This window comes from Bos mutus, chromosome 18, assembly GCF_027580195.1.
Source record: "Bos mutus isolate GX-2022 chromosome 18, NWIPB_WYAK_1.1, whole genome shotgun sequence".
Classification (NCBI taxonomy): domain Eukaryota; kingdom Metazoa; phylum Chordata; class Mammalia; order Artiodactyla; family Bovidae; genus Bos; species Bos mutus.
The window spans coordinates 25,854,989-25,871,487 of record NC_091634.1 but is presented as its reverse complement, the minus strand read 5'-3'; the positions used below and the strand labels follow the sequence as shown (position 1 = coordinate 25,871,487).

Below are 16,499 nucleotides of genomic sequence, written 5' to 3'. Positions count from 1 at the left end.
TGTCACATCTTAACCTCAAATATAAAAATAGTTATAGTTTGAGTAGTTTGATTTCTTTTCCCTGATTATGCTTTTTTACTTTTCCTATTTCTCTTATAGCTGTTTCTCTTTGGCTGCACTTAATGAATTTTGCTTTGTAGAGTAAATGATTTTATATTCAAATAAAATAGCCTGCAGGGCAACTTCCAATATACATTTTTGACAAGAAAGGAATTAATGCATTAGCCGGACCTTTGTGATGTTTGGTATAATGAAAGTACAGGTTTAACATTTTCAAAACTATAGAGACATTTTATTTCCTTTCTGTTCTTTCCTTTTTTCCTTTTTCTCTTATTTCTTTTTTCCTTTTTCCAAGAAAGATTCTTCTTTCCTTTTCCATTTTTCTCTTATTTCCCCTTCCCAATAATGTTATAAGTGATGCACAAATGGAGATATTTTAAAATTTGCTAGTAATTCATGAACCATAGAATTAATGTGTACTTACTGTCCTAAGCATATCAATAGCTGATTATTCTTCTGTGTCTACTTCTATTGTTTGACTGTCTTTGTTTATGTGCTTCTTTAAAAATCCTGATGACAGTAATATATAATGTTATCACTGATAATCATAGTCTTACACTTGTTTTCTGAATAATAATATAAACTAGGAAATTGGTCCTGCATATGTTTTTATAATAATAATTTTTGAAGAATCATATGAGCTCATTTATACATATACATATTATTTGGCTTTTATTTTTTAGACTACAAAGACAGTTGGATCAACTCAACAAACGTTAGAAAATATCTCTCACATAGCAGGAAATGGGTCTTTTTCATCATCATCTTCCCACTTAACTTCTGAAAATGAAAAGCAACAACAGATTCAGCCCAAGGCATACAACCCAGAGACCCTGACAACTATCCAAACACAGGACATTTCACAGCCTGGTACTTTTCCAGCAGTTTCTGCGTCTAGTCAGCTGCCCAGCAATGACGCACTACTACAGCAGGCTACACAGTTTCAAACAAGAGAAACTCAGTCTAGAGAGGTGTTACAGTCAGATGGTACAGTGGTTAACTTGTCACACCTGACTGAGACATCACAGCAACAGCAGCAGTCTCCACTGCAAGAACAAGCACAGACTTTACAGCAGCAGATTTCATCAAATATTTTCCCATCACCAAATAGTGTGAGTCAGCAACTACAAAATACGATACAACACTTGCAGGCAGGGAGTTTTACAGGCAGTACTGCCAGTGGCAGCAATGGAAATGTTGACTTGGTCCAACAAGTTTTAGAGGCACAACAGCAGTTATCTTCAGTTTTATTTTCTGCTCCAGATGGTAACGAGAATGTTCAGGAACAGCTTAGTGCAGACATTTTTCAACAAGTCAGTCAAATTCAAAATAGCGTAAGCCCTGGAATGTTTTCCTCAACAGAACCAGCAGTCCATACCAGACCAGATAATTTAATAGCTGGAAGAGCTGAAAGTGTTCACCCACAGAATGAAAACACATTGTCTAATCAGCAACAGCAACAGCAGCAACAGCAAGTGATGGACTCCTCAGCTGCAATGGTGATGGAGATGCAACAGAGTATCTGCCAGGCAGCTGCCCAGATTCAGTCAGAGCTGTTTCCTTCATCTGCTTCAGCAAATGGAAACCTTCAGCAGTCTCCAGTTTACCAGCAGACTTCTCATATGATGAGCGCATTATCAGCCAATGAGGACATGCAAATGCAATGTGAATTGTTTTCTTCTCCTCCGGCAGTTTCTGGAAATGAAACTACTACAACTACCACACAGCAGGTTGCAACTTCTGGCACTACCCTGTTTCAGACATCAAATTCAGGAGATGGAGAAGAGACTGGAGCACAAGCAAAACAGATTCAGAACAGTGTCTTTCAGACCATGGTCCAAATGCAACATAGTGGGGACAGTCAGCCTCAAGTTGGCCTTTTTTCATCTACAAAAAGTATGATAAGTGTTCAAAATAGTGGTACCCAGCAGCAAGGCAATGGTTTATTCCAGCAAGGTAATGAGATGATGTCACTTCAATCAGGGAATTTTTTGCAGCAGTCTTCTCATTCACAGGCTCAGCTTTTTCATCCTCAGAATCCTATTGCTGATCCTCAGAACCTTTCCCAGGAAACTCAAGGTTCTATTTTTCATAGTCCAAGTCCTATTGTCCACAGTCAGACTTCTACAGCCTCCTCTGAACAAATGCAGCCTCCAATGTTTCACTCTCAAAATACCATGGCTGTGCTGCAGGGCTCTTCTGTTCCTCAAGACCAACAGTCAGCCAACATATTTCTTTCCCAAAGTCCAATGAATAATCTCCAAACCAACACAGTGGCCCAGGAAGAACAGATTTCATTTTTTGCAGCTCAGAATTCAATTTCTCCACTTCAGTCAACATCAAACACTGAGCAGCAAGCTGCTTTCCAGCAGCAGGCTCCAATATCACACATTCAGACCCCTATGCTTTCCCAGGAACAGGCACAACCCTCCCAGCAAGGTCTGTTTCAGCCTCAGGTTTCCCTGGGCTCCCTTCCTCCTAACCCAATGCCTCAAAACCAACAAGGAACAATCTTTCAGTCACAGCACTCAATAGTTGCCATCCAGAGTAACTCTCCATCCCAGGAGCAGCAGCAGCAGCAACAACAGCAGCAGCAACAACAGAGCATTTTATTCAGTAACCAGAACGCCATGGCACCAATGGCGTCTCAAAAGCAGCCACCACCAAACATGATATTCAATCCAAGTCAAAATCCAGTGGCTAATCAGGAGCAGCAGAACCAATCAATTTTCCATCAACAAAATAATATGGCCCCAATGAATCAAGAGCAGCAGCCCATGCAATTTCAGAACCAGACCACGGTTTCCTCACTTCAGAACCCAGGTCCTGCCCAATCCGAATCATCACAGACCTCCTTGTTCCATAGCTCACCTCAGATTCAGTTGGTCCAAGGGTCACCCAGTTCTCAAGAGCAGCAAGTAACACTCTTCCTCTCTCCAGCATCCATGTCTGCATTGCAGACCAGTATGAACCAACAAGACATGCAACAGTCTCCCCTTTATTCCCCTCAGAACAACATGCCTGGAATCCAGGGAGCCACATCTTCACCTCAACCACAGGCTACTTTATTTCACAACACTACAGGAGGTACAATGAACCAGCTACAGAATTCTCCTGGCTCTTCTCAACAGACATCTGGAATGTTCTTATTTGGCATTCAAAATAGTAAGAAACTCTTTCTAATTTCCCATTTCTTAAATGTTATTGGTTGAAATGGTCACGTTATCATTACCAGAGAAAGCACAACACAGTGGTTTTAAGAGCAGAGATTGTAGTTGGACAGAAGTGAGTTCAAGTCCCAGCTGTACCACTTATAGACTGAGACCTTGGACAGGTTATTTGACATGCATGAGCCTGACTTTCCACATCTAAAATGGTGGTAATACTACAAACTTGACAAGGATATTGGGAGGATTAAAGGTGGTGATATATCTAAATATATGTGTCTGCCATTTTGAGATATAACCTTGAAAGGAAGATGAAGTACAAACGACAGAAAAATTTTCAGCCAGTTAAAGCAAGTAGTTTCCAAGGAGGTAGAAACCCATGTTTCTTTAATGTTTATGTACCAAGGAAATTATATAGGACTTATGTTGATAACTAAGCAGTGTTGTATTTTTATGCTGCTTAGAGACAACCGAGGATGAATTCTACTACTATTTGATGAAAACCTTTTTGGAGGCTGTCAGGTTCCTCACTTTTAACAAAATAATGCATTTATATACCCCAGCCACTAGTAAATACCTTCTTATGAATCTTAACAGAAAATAACTAATCAGGTAGCTTCTCTGTTTTCAATGTCTCTGCAGACTGTAGTCAGCTTTTAACTTCTGGACCAGCTACATTGCCAGATCAGTTGATGGCCATAAGTCCACCAGGCCAGCCACAAAACGAGGGCCAACCACCTGTGACAACACTTCTTTCTCAGCAAATGCCAGAGAATTCTCCAATGGCATCCTCTATAAACACCAACCAGAACATTGAAAAGATTGATTTGCTTGTTTCATTGCAAAACCAAGGGAACAACTTAACTGGCTCCTTTTAACTGGATATGTAAGTAATGCATTTTGGCTTCTTTCTTATTGAAAAGCATCAATAAATTTTATTATTCTTAGCATATTTGGGTTAAGTAATTTAACACTGTTTAGACTCTGATCTTTTAAAATATGGCTTTCTCACAGGGTACCTTTTTTACCCTGAATTGATTGCTCTGAATGATAACCTACAGTCATATTGTTAGTACTGGGCATTCCTTCTGGCTCTTAAGTTTCTTTGCTGTTGAAATGATGGAACATCTGCTGAATGTACTATATATTGGACATAATTACATCTCATATTTCATTTCCTCAAGAAGTAAACCTTGAATGTGAAAAAATATGACAGTATAAATGTGGTAAAGTTATCATTTATAGTAGTGTAATATACTTTGGGATCATTCAGGGCAACAGGAACTTTGTAAATGCTTTCCCTCCCTAGTGAGTTAAATTAAACGTCTTCTTTTTTTAGAAATTCCATGAAGAAAATCCTGATTTCAAGATATCCTGAGATCTTGTGACTCCATGAGGATTATCGAACTGTTACTTTAAAAGAAAACAAAATATGAAAAACTGTGATTGAGTAAATGGATAGATTTTACTCTGGCTGCAAAAGAGCACACCTTGGCTACCTATTGCAGTGATTAACCACCATTGTTAACATCTTTATATTTTATGTTCCTAATAACAGTGATGACTGAGAATCTATTTGAGTTTCCAGCTGACAGAATTAATTATTGCTATTTCTGTAGACACTCTTTCTTTAAAAGTACAGTTTAAGTTGACAAGCTGGATCACTCAGTTATTATTGCTATTAGAAAATAATTCATGTTTCATGTTTACTTCTGTTCATTTGTATTTTCTTTTCTGCATTGTTTAGTCAAGTAGTGGCTTATGAAAAAGTTGAAATAATAACTAAGGCTGTAATTTTTCAGTATAAAAAGCACAGCTATTGGCTATAGTGAAGGAATCTTTTCTCAGTTTTTATGGAGAAACTGAAGGGATAACATTCTGACAAGTAGGCTGTATTAAGAGCTCTGCACAGATAAGAGGCCTCTATTTATCACAGACAACACACTTACAAACAGGGAACAGCTGGAATGCTATTGATTTTATTTTTCAGAGAGTCATTAATTCTCTTAGGTTTCTGTTAAGGGTTTTAGTCATAACTGTGCATAGAAAAAGAAATACCTTGCTTTATTAAAAAAAATGAAGGGGATGATGTATGGTAAATTATGTTCTGATAGCCTCCTACAGTAGTTAAAACTGACAGTAATTGGAGTCTGTTTTCTTCTTATCCCAGTCTTGGACTGGTATTCCCTTTTTATGTTCATCTATGTTATTCTTCCCCTCTTCACTTTATTTTAGACAATTAGTAATATGCTACTAGCTTTGTGACCCTGTAGTAACTTAAATAAAAAGACCATGTTGATCTAGGGTTACCCAGCAACTCCTGCAGCACAGGCAGGGGGGTACCCTTTCAGGAATAAGGGGAACTGACTCCTGAGAAATAAACAATGCATTTTTTTCCCCATGAACGGTGCTGTTCTGAAGTCTTCAAATTTTTCCCTCTTATAGGAAGCAGTGTAAATGTTAATTTAAAAAAAGAGAGAGAAACTAAAATTTCTTGAAACATCACTTCTCCCTGAGTTGTAGTGAGTGTAATTCACTTGTCACCTCAGTGCTTTACAGTTTGAAGTGGTCATTCACCTGATGGTTCCCACAAGCCTTAGGCTTTACAGGGTCATATCATTGACTTAAAGTGAAAAATTTATTTGTGTTACATCTATAGAGAGCAAAATAACACACTCCAGAACTTGCAGTTGTAGTATTAGTTATACAGATTTGGGTGTTCTCACCACCCATGGGATGCCTGCTTCTCACTACAACCTGTTGTCTGGACATATGCTTACGTCTTATTCTCCTTTTGGCATGTAGAAAGCTGTTAATACAGTTTAAGGCCAAATTGTGTGTGGCTTCTATATGTAGATAAGATGTTTTGGCATTCTTGTCCGTTTCATTTATTTTTTTAAATGTACAAAAAATAGCCTGTTAATTGTTCGTTCAAGGCTACATTTCTGTTTTTTGTTTTTGTCTTTTCTATCCTACACTTAGTTGAACTTTGTGGAATTGTAGTGTTGGTTTTGTTTATACAGCCGGATTTTTCCCCCTTTTTGTGATGGTCTTCCTTGGTTCTTTGAATTGTACTCTTCTTTAATTTGTTTTTTTCTCTTTGGTCTCATTTATTCTTCCCTCCACCCCCAACCCTTTCTTTCTTTCTCTCTCTCTCTGATTGAGAGGCATTGAATTATGTTTTCAGTAGTACAGGCTTCTTGCCGATATGAAGGGAACTTTTCAGAAAGAGACCCACTCTGGGTCATTTAATTTTGAATACAGTTTTCAATCGTTCAAGTTTTGGATGGTTTATATCTAATGTGTGTTTCATTTTTTTGGAAAGCTATATTTTGTATTTAGGAAATGGTATACTATTTTGCTATTTGTACTGAGTGAGTACATTGGCATAAATATAGAAATTTATATATATACATATATATAAACTATTCTTTTTGCCACACATTTTTGTGGTAAATTTGTGAGTTTGTCTGATGTTCTACCACAACGTGGCGTCTGATAAAAGTGAGGGGGTTTGTTATGTCTTTATTGAGTATTTAAGTATCTTTTGAAACAAATGACCTGTTCATCTGTGGCCATTCCATCAGGCAGTTCCTTGATGTGATTAGTGGGCTAAAGTCAGCTTACTGTGTGTTCGCTGGATCTTACACTCAGCAAAATGTTCAAGTAAGGAAACCCATCTAGGCAGTTGTGTCAAATGGTGTTTCACAAGAATGAGCCATCCAGTCTTTGCTCACTATATATTTAATATTTTATTATTGTTGTTATTGTTATTATTAATTGGCTTTCTGTATTCTATGCCTTTTATTTATAAAGACACTAAAAAAAAAACATGTTTGTAATTTTAATAACATTTCCCCCATCTTGTAATATCCAGAGCTACTTTATAAATTCTCTAAACCAAAAGCATTTTCATATATATATATATATATATATATATATATCCCCACCCCATCAGGAAAAATTACCCAGTATAGTTCAGGTTATGAGAAGGACCAGCCACACAATCCAGTGCTTCAGTTTTAAAATGGATAACTAATTACAGAGGATTGACTGATGTTAGAAAGCTTATCCAGTGGTATAAAAATAAGTAGAAATAAAATGCTATAAGTTTATTTCTGAGTTTTCTGAATTGTTTCCCGAGAGATTACACAGGAGACTCAGGAAAGTCTATTTGTTCATCAAGTTCCACTGTTAACACTGCTCTATGGGTGAAGTGGTGGCAAGAAGACTGGCTTGTGTGTTGACTTCTGTTATTTAGCAAGAAGTTTATCATTGTAAAATGCTGATTGCCAATGCCAAGTCACCAGGGACCAATTTTGTGTTTTGTACTATCTCAGTTTAGAACAGAACATACACCTGAACTGTAGTGGTTTGATTGGATGGAGGCAGAAAACCCAACTTTTATTTTCATAAATTTTGTGGTTATTTGTACAAGGGCTGTGCTAAGATACCATATTCTTAATTCAGTAATGATTTTTTTTTTAACATTGTTAAATGTTCCTTACTGCTAAAAGGTCAATGTTAAGTACAGCATTCAGAACATATTATTTGGTTAAAAAAAGTATTTGTCTTCTTATTGAAGAGCTAGCTTAGTTGTCAGTGGTTGATACTTGTGCTAATAATACAGATTCAAGATTACTGTTACAAGTTACATCTATATATGAGAGAGATTCCAAGAACCAGCAGAGTCCTTGGAAACAACAATTCATTAAATTTACTTATGGCAGAAGGACTTAAGTGAACTATAAACCACATTTTATTCCTTTATAATGTTACATTCAATTGTTCTTGCCTTTAGGAACTCACATGAATGCTTGGAGCTTATCTGTATGTCTGCATGTGTGTGTGTATGTGTGTGTTTGTCCTTTATTCCTTATTGTCATTCCATTATATATCTACACCAACATGGGAGAAGTTGTATACAACAATTAAAAGTTATATTTTGCTTCTTAGCTTTATCTTGTTACCTTTGTAATTAGAGTATTATGTTGTTATTTAACCAATGCAAATCTGTTTTTGCCAGTCTCCCTAGAACAGGTTTTTAAAGGGCTTTGTTTATAATAGAAGCAGTAGTATGAGGGACCTTCCTTCCTTTCTTTTTTGTAACATTGTTTATGCTGTAGTTGGGAATTTCATTACAGTGCATTTTTTGCCCATCAGAACCTCAGTTAATCCACCTAGGAAAAACTGTGTCAAAGGGAATGAGAAAGAAACTATATCTAAGTCCTCCTTAGAACTAAGAGAATAATTCCTTTTGACCATTTAAGCCATTATAAATGCTTATTTTGGAAAAGTATAACCTGTTTAGATGCATCAGCAATTATAGACCAGAAATTAAATGCTTAAATTAAAATTAATCAAAGCCTCAAAAATCAATATGGTTTTGTAAAGACTCACTGGGAGTACTTGAGAATTTTTTCATCTTTCTGGTAAGAATTTCTGTTTTAGTATTTGTTTTCTAGTTGATTATTTTCTAACTAATTGAAAATTATATTAGACCTATTAGCTTCTGACCATTCTGCTTTATGACCACAGGCTTCTTCCCTTAGACAGACAGCTATGTTATATCTGCATGCCTTTGTTTTGTGGAAGGACTTAATAAAAGAGTGTATAGTTCAGTGGCTTTATTAGAAAAATGACTTGGAATATATATACCCCAGTGAATGGGGTAGTATAATCTCATAACATGTATTAAAAAGAGGTTTTCCTATCTGCTTATTTGTGTCACTAGAGCTAAATAGTGAAGATGATGTTCATAATGTAGTAAATACCAGAATAATACCTAAAATATCATCTGTGATTTGTCCCAGCATTCTAATTACTTCTTTAATCCCCCTTTGTTTTTGTGTCATTCTAGCCTCATTTATTAATATAAATCTATTTTTACTCCACTTTCTCTTTTAGGACATTTTTTAAATTAATATTTTATATGTAGATTAAATGCTTATGGAAAAGTGCCTTTTTACCATGATAGTGCCCCTTTCTTATAATTTCATTTTTCATTGTTGCCAAAAACACATAGGCAAATGACTTTAATAGTCTCGACTTTCATTTTTTCTTTCTGGTAATTCTTTTCTCCATTTCTTGATCACCATAGAAAAGTTTCAAACCTTCCTAACGCCCATTGGCAGAAGAGGAACAGAAAAGATAAATAGCTAGGATTGTTTCTTTGAAAGAGGATAAGTAAAAGATCCTCTTTTAGACTTTATATAAATTAGATAAATTTGTCTTCATCCTGACCAACTGTCAGAAATTTTACTATATGTGAGACTATGGCTCAAATGGGTATGGTTAACTTTCAGAAAGGAAGTTGAAGCACCTGCTCTGCTCTTAATTATAAGATGGATGAAAATAAATCAATAACACATAGTTTAGGTAAAGCTTGGTAATGTCAGTTTTTCTAATGATAGTCAAATAATTCATTGTTTTGTGCCTCTTGCCCATCAGAACCTTAGTAATCTGCACATGAAAAATAGTTGCAAAAGAAATGAAGTTATATCTGAGTCCCCCAGAACTAAAATAATTCCTTGCAGCCAGATAGAGTTGGATAGGGTGTCCCTCTGTTCTGCTTTGTTTTGTTAATTTTGCCTATGTTCCAGCTCCTCACCATAGTGGTGGTGCCTAAAGAAAGGGCCATCAGCAGCAAACAGGTCAGGATAGTAGTGACTTAGAGATAGAGCTGCTTTCCCTATGTGAGTATTTCCATGACTGTTGGTGGCTCTAAAGACTGCAGATCTTTATGCAATATTCTCAATACCCTAATGATATTATGCACTTTAATCATTCCAAAGAAGTGAAAAATGCTGTATAGTGATGATTCCTTTTGATGAATACATTTTAACTGTTTAGAATATTTATGTTCCTTTTTATTTTGGATAGCCAACTTGGTATGTTATGGGAATATTTTCTAAAATGACTGTATAGTAGGACTTACTAAGGCTTTGAGATATAACTGACTATAAGGGGAAATGATTACACTTCAGAAAATCATTTTAGAAACATTAAAATGTTCAGCTTGCTAATCTATGTGTTCGAGAGTTAATTAACTAGCTTTCTTCCTATATTTTTTTCATATTAATAACATACTATATAGTTTTCTACATGTATGTATAAACCATTGGTTCTCAAAATGTGGTCCTCAGCCCACCAGCCAATGTCTATATCACCTGGAAACTAGTTAAAAATACAAAATCTTGGGTCTTATTCCAGACACAGTGAATCAGAAACTCTGGAGTGGGACTCAGCAATCTCTGTTTTTAACAAGCCTTCTGTTAAAGGTGATTCTGATCCATGCCAAAGTTTGAGAACCACTGGTTTACAGTGTATACAGTAAAATGTATTAATAGAAAGGGCTTTTTTCCCACTCACACAGTTATACATTGTTCTAAATGTAAATTCAGTTTAACCTGGTTATCTATAATCATTTACTGGTAATGATAATTTATTCTCAGTACTACCTATAGAAATATATTTTATGTACATATACAATTAGTCCAGTTATTGATAATTCAGTTAACTTAGTTTGGTGTATTCCTACCACATACTAAAAAGTTTACATTAAATGACTGATTTAAATATATAGGTGCAATGGTCTATATTTTTTATTTTAACTATGGTGACATTTAAGTAGCTAACATAATTGACGGGTGCTAAAGTCTCCTGTTTATCCATAAAATGGGTACATTGTGGGCAGTGATAATACAAGCTTCATTTTCATTGCCTCTTACCTTACCAGCAGACAACAGTTTTGTCCTGGCTAGACCAACTCTCAGAACAAAATTATTTGTCATTCCTTATATTTACATTTGTATCTGAGCTATTAAACAACATGGCTAGCCAGGTCAACAAAGCACCTTATTTAATTTCTTTTTTTAATAGATAAATCTTCTTTTAAAATAGCTTGCTTTACATGAAAACTGACGCACTGGAAATGTAACTACCCTTGGTTGGAACTTACGGTTCAGATGAGATGTTAAACAAGACACTGTGTTATTTAGTTTAGGCATTTCTCCCTTTCCAATTACATGCAACTAACCATAAGATAAATAGATTTATTTATACATTTTAATCTCCCTCTATAATTCAGTACCTCCATAATTGCTGGTGTTTACAAATCACCGATTACTAAATTCATGAAAGAAAAATGCGCATTTCAAAATAAAAATCACCACTGCTGTGTTTGCTTAATAGTAGCAGTGGAAATGTAAGTGGCTTACTCTACAAACTTTGGTGCTGGAAATACATAGGCAAACTGTTGGGAGATGCTCTAGCTACATTCCTGCTTTCTTGTTCCTGTTACCATCTTTACCACCTTATTGCATACTATATTCTTATTACGTAAGGCATTCTACCATACCACAATATTATTCAACTCCAACTTGTATTATTTTCTTTAAAAGTTCTATGTTTAACCATATCACCATGCTTTCTTTTCCCAGAATTAATTTGCCTAATTTTAGATAGTTTGTATAACTATTATTATTTTAGCTAATGAGCCTCAGGACAGCACACACAGACACACACACGTACACAAACATGCCTTCTCAGATGTTGGAGAGTGACTTTGGAATCAGATTAAAGAACTATCCTGCACAGAAGTGTTTATGACTTTCAGTGACAAACTGACTCCAGTGACATTGAGCTAATTTCTTTTGATCTAATGAATGTATCTGCTTCACCTTGTTCCCTTACTTTGAATTGATAAGCTCCAAGTATTTATTACTTTTTTGGGATACTTTTTACTGAGTTCATTCATTTGTTTTAGTCTTTTAATAAGTATACTACAGTTATTTCATTAACCTGTTCTCAAGTGGTTTAGCTACCATTCTGCCATTTAAGTTTTTAATTTAATTTTATTTGCTTGAGTACACTGATCAACCACTGAGCTGCCTTCTTCCATTGTCCTGCAATGACATAAGGGTTACATTTTTGTGTATATGGCTTTCATAGTTGGTATTTCAGAGCACTGACACCAGATACTTCAGTTTATTCTCTGGGGGAACTTCATTTGCATCTATGTTTTTAGCTATCTGTGATAACTTGTTAAATATTAAAAAGATATTTTGCTTCTATTGGAACATTTGTATACTCGCAACTATATTTCTGTAAACAGCTGCAGTCAAAAATAAAACATTGAAAGTTTTCATTTTGTAGTGGTTAACTGTCTTTTTTCCTCAGACTTTGCCAGTGAAGTCATATCTAAGAATGTCAGTTTTTAACAACGTGAATATGTGACTGAACTTAAAGTCATTAGGAAAAGGTATGAAATACAGAAATATTTTTAATAGTGACTTTGTACCTACTCTTTTACCAGGTAGTGTACAAAAGTGACTTGGTGTGATAGAATTTTTGTTTTACTTAAAGTGTTTCATGTTTAGTAAAATAATACATACATGTGGTGACAAGTTATGAATTGTGGAGGTGCTTTTGATGAAAACAAAGTCTCCCCAGCCCTCAGTCCCACATCCAGACGCAGTCTCTTTTTATTCTTCTGTAAGTTAATCATTCAGAATGATCTTAGGTGATTTACATGGGTAAACATTATTTTTAAACATATGTGTGTGTGTGTGTGTGTTTGGATGTACATTAGGAAAATATATAATGTGTTTACCTACTAGACTATGGGGAAATGTGAGTCAAAGCCAACATTCTAAATAAATACTAATACAGGTGATACATGAATATCATGTATGTGATGTATAAATACTGAAGCTTCAGTAATGCTGCTTTAAACAATATTCTTATACTTTCTTATCAAATGTAGATGGTATCTGTTGATTCTGTGAAAGTGACTGAATTTTTTTAACATCCAAATGTATATAATCCATCTAAATAAGTTTTCACTTTAGGGGTCTAAAGTAACAACACTGCTGCCATTGTTCTAAATATATTTAAAAGTTGTCTTTTAGCATTTATGGACTTCAGCAACATTGGAAAGAAGTAATAACCAAATGCAATTTAGTAAGTATAAATATTAAAAATATTTAGGTATTTTTGATCTGAAGATGGAACTACAAGTGGCTGCCAGAAAGGCTGATGTGGTCCTGGGTTACATAATCTAAGTTACAGTGTCCAGAACAAGGGAGAGAGTTTTCTTGCTTTACTCCAAGCTGATAAGAGTCCTGCTTTGTCAACTCGTGAGGAGCAAACAATTCTCAGCAGCCATATAATTAGGCCTGTCAGAGAACTGAACATCATTTATCCCTGCTTAGGGACACCGGAGGACTTTAGAAGTGTAAAAGCAGCTACTGACAAATATATACTACCATGTGTAAATTAGATGGCTAGTGGGAAACTGCTGTATATAACACAAGGGGCCTGACCTAGCGCTCTGTGATAACTTAGAGAGGTGGCATAGGGACAGGGAGAGGGTGGCTCAAGAGAGGGGATACATACACACACACACACACACACACACAACTTATGGCTGATTCATGTTGTTATATGGCAGAAACCACCACAACATTGTAAAACAATTATCTTCCAATTTAAAAATCGCTATAGTTTCTCAATAGCAACATTTATGGTCTTTCAGGAAGACAGCTGATTACTGCTATGCTCTATTTCATGGTGTCATTGTCCCTGCCTGTTCTGAGGCACAATAGTATTTAAAAACATAGGCTCTTGAGTTTGCCTCTTGGGTAAAGTTCTGGCTCCTATACCAAAGGTTTAACCTCTCCATTCCTCAGTTTCTTTATAAAGTGGGAGGAAAACTAGAATGATCCCCTAAGGGTTGTTATAAAAATTACCTAAGTTAATCAGCATAAAACTACTTAGTTCCTGGTACACAGGAGCTAAGTGCCTAGTAAGTGTTAACTCTGTAGTAGTCATACTAGTCCTGATACTGCTTTGTTCTTCTGCCTCTGGTGCACTGGATCCATATCCTTTTGCTTTTCCAAATACATGGTCCTTTAATTATCCTCTTTCTTTTTTTTATTTGTAATTTACTTTTTAATTTTAATTCATATTTTTATTTGATTTTTATTTTCTGCTGGAGTATAGTTGACTTACAGTGTTGTGTTAGTTTCAGGTAAACAGCAAAGGGATTCAGTTTTATATATATAATTACCCTCTTTCTCCAGCATCAAAACCTTTTCTCATACCCACTAGAATATGAATTTTCTGTAATGTTCCTCATCTCAAAAAACAATTTTCTTTTACCACACATCCCGCATATACACTATTTCCACTTCCTCTCTTTCCATTCCCTCTTAAACCCATTCCAATCAGGTTTTATCACCCCACTCTCCAGAAGTAGCTCTTGTCAGCACCACCAATGGCCTCTCAAAAGTCAATTCCCATGCCTGTTTCACTCACTCAGCTTATCAGCAGTATTTGACAGTCTTTGAAACACTTTTTTCCCTCGGCTTTCAGGACACGACGCTCATCTCTCTCGCTTCACTGGCCTTTTCTCTTATCATCTTGACCTTCTAACGTTGGAGACCTCTAGAAGTCGATCATTAGATCTCTTCTCTATCATAACTTAATTTCCAGTTGATCCCATCCAGTCACACTGCTTTATATACTTCTACGTGTTGACTTTACTCTGAGTTCCTATTACCCAACTGTCTACTTGACAGTCACAACGGGCCTCTCAGACATAGCATGTCTGAAGTCAAATTTTGATTCTCCCCTTCCCATCCCCATCTTCTGCACCCAGTACTCTTTCCAGATTCTTCCTCATTTGAGCAAAATGAAATCTCCATTCTTCCAGTTGTTTAAGCCAAAATACCTCTGAGAGTTTGTGTTTTTTGACCTTTATACAGTCTGTCATCAGATCATGTTACTCTGACCTTTGAAATATATCCAGAATCCAGCCACTTCTCAATACAGCTATTGCTATCACTTTGAACCAAAGCATTTGTTGCCTTGATTGTCATAAGAGTTTCCCAACAATTCTCCCTACTTCTCTCATTGCTCCTCATACTTGATTCTTCACTTACCAACTAGATTTAAACATAAGTCCTATGTTACACCTTTGCTCAAAACCATCCAGTGACTGACTTCCTGTTTTCTGCATTTCACAATGCTTGTAAGGCCCTTTGTGGTCTGTCCCAGCTGTGTGTCTGACCCATCCTTCTCTTGCTTTCTCTGCTTTGGTCACACTAAGTTCCTTTCCCTCCCTAAAACAGACTGATCATGCTGCTACCTCATGGGTTTGTGCTCACATCACTCCCGGTATGCCTATACTTCAGGGATCTACATGTCTCAGTCTCTTAATGTTATCAAGTCTTGGCTCAAATATAACCTTATTAGATCTTTCTTGATCACCCTGTATAAAACTCGGATCGCATCTCTAACCCTCTTACCTGCTCTTCCTCTCTAGCATTTATCACCTGACTGACATTTGTTCTTCTATCATGGAATGCAAACCTCCATGAGGATAGGTATTTTGTCTGCTGTTGTATATTTCCAGTGCCTAGAAGAATGCCTGCCCCATTGATTAATCAAGATAATTCAGTCAAGTCACAATAAATATTGCCCCTTGGCATGCATTTATTACATTCCGTGTTTTTCTTGATTTCTATACCACCGTCCTGATCTCTGGGTTGGGAAGACTCCTGGAGAAGGAAATAGCAACCCACTCTAGTATTTTTCCCTGGAAAATCCCATTGTCAGAGGAGCCTGGCCAGCTAGTCCACAGGGTCGCAAAGAGACATGACTTAGTAACTAAGCACTCCTTCCTGGATCTTCTTAAATGTCCTTTAAATCCCCTGAGAGAATCTTAATAGGTTCCATTACCATTCAGAATGAAGCAGCCCTATTGGGCAAGCTCTCAAGTCAAGTCACCGTTTAGGCTTCTGGCCACAGTTTATCACTGAATCCTCTGATCCCTTCCCCGGTAGATTCCACTTTTGCCTGAAACCAGTGAATTTGAGTTTGTTTTATAAAAATGGATTTTATTTGGAACTTTTAGAAATTTACATAAAACTGCAGTGAGGATAAAGGCAAAGGCAAAAGAAAACATTTTCATGTTTTCAAACTGAAGCACCCAGCCATCTGCCATTGTGGATTTTGTGGAAAGAATACCCAATGCTTGCTGGCACCTGGTACATGAGGCTCTCCTGCCTGACGCCATCATTTGCTTGGCAGGTAAGAGGCAACCTTGCTTTGCATCGTTTCTCCTGTTTTCTTTCTCTGGACCACAAGAGGGCATTCTTTCATCATTTTCAACTTGGATTATACCAACACTTAGTAGACATGCACCTCATTTAAACAGGAAGTTAGATTATGAATGCCAAAATGGTTCACCAAAGTTAGTGAAACTCT

General features: G+C 36.3%; 1 protein-coding gene across 9 annotated transcripts in view; it reads left to right on the top strand.

The window, feature by feature from the left end:
- Positions 1-12,375, top strand: part of NFAT5 (nuclear factor of activated T cells 5) — a 119,700-nt gene extending 107,325 nt beyond the window's left edge. For all 9 annotated transcript variants that reach the window (XM_014478490.2, XM_070388079.1, XM_014478489.2 and 6 more), the window contains 3 exons: positions 744-3,225; positions 3,870-4,113; positions 4,567-12,375. In XM_014478490.2, coding sequence (XP_014333976.1) covers positions 744-3,225; positions 3,870-4,105 — 2,718 coding nt within the window. In that variant the 3' untranslated portion in view covers positions 4,106-4,113; positions 4,567-12,375. The remainder of the gene's footprint in view (positions 1-743; positions 3,226-3,869; positions 4,114-4,566) is intronic.
- The last annotated feature ends 4,124 nt before the right edge of the window (positions 12,376-16,499 follow it).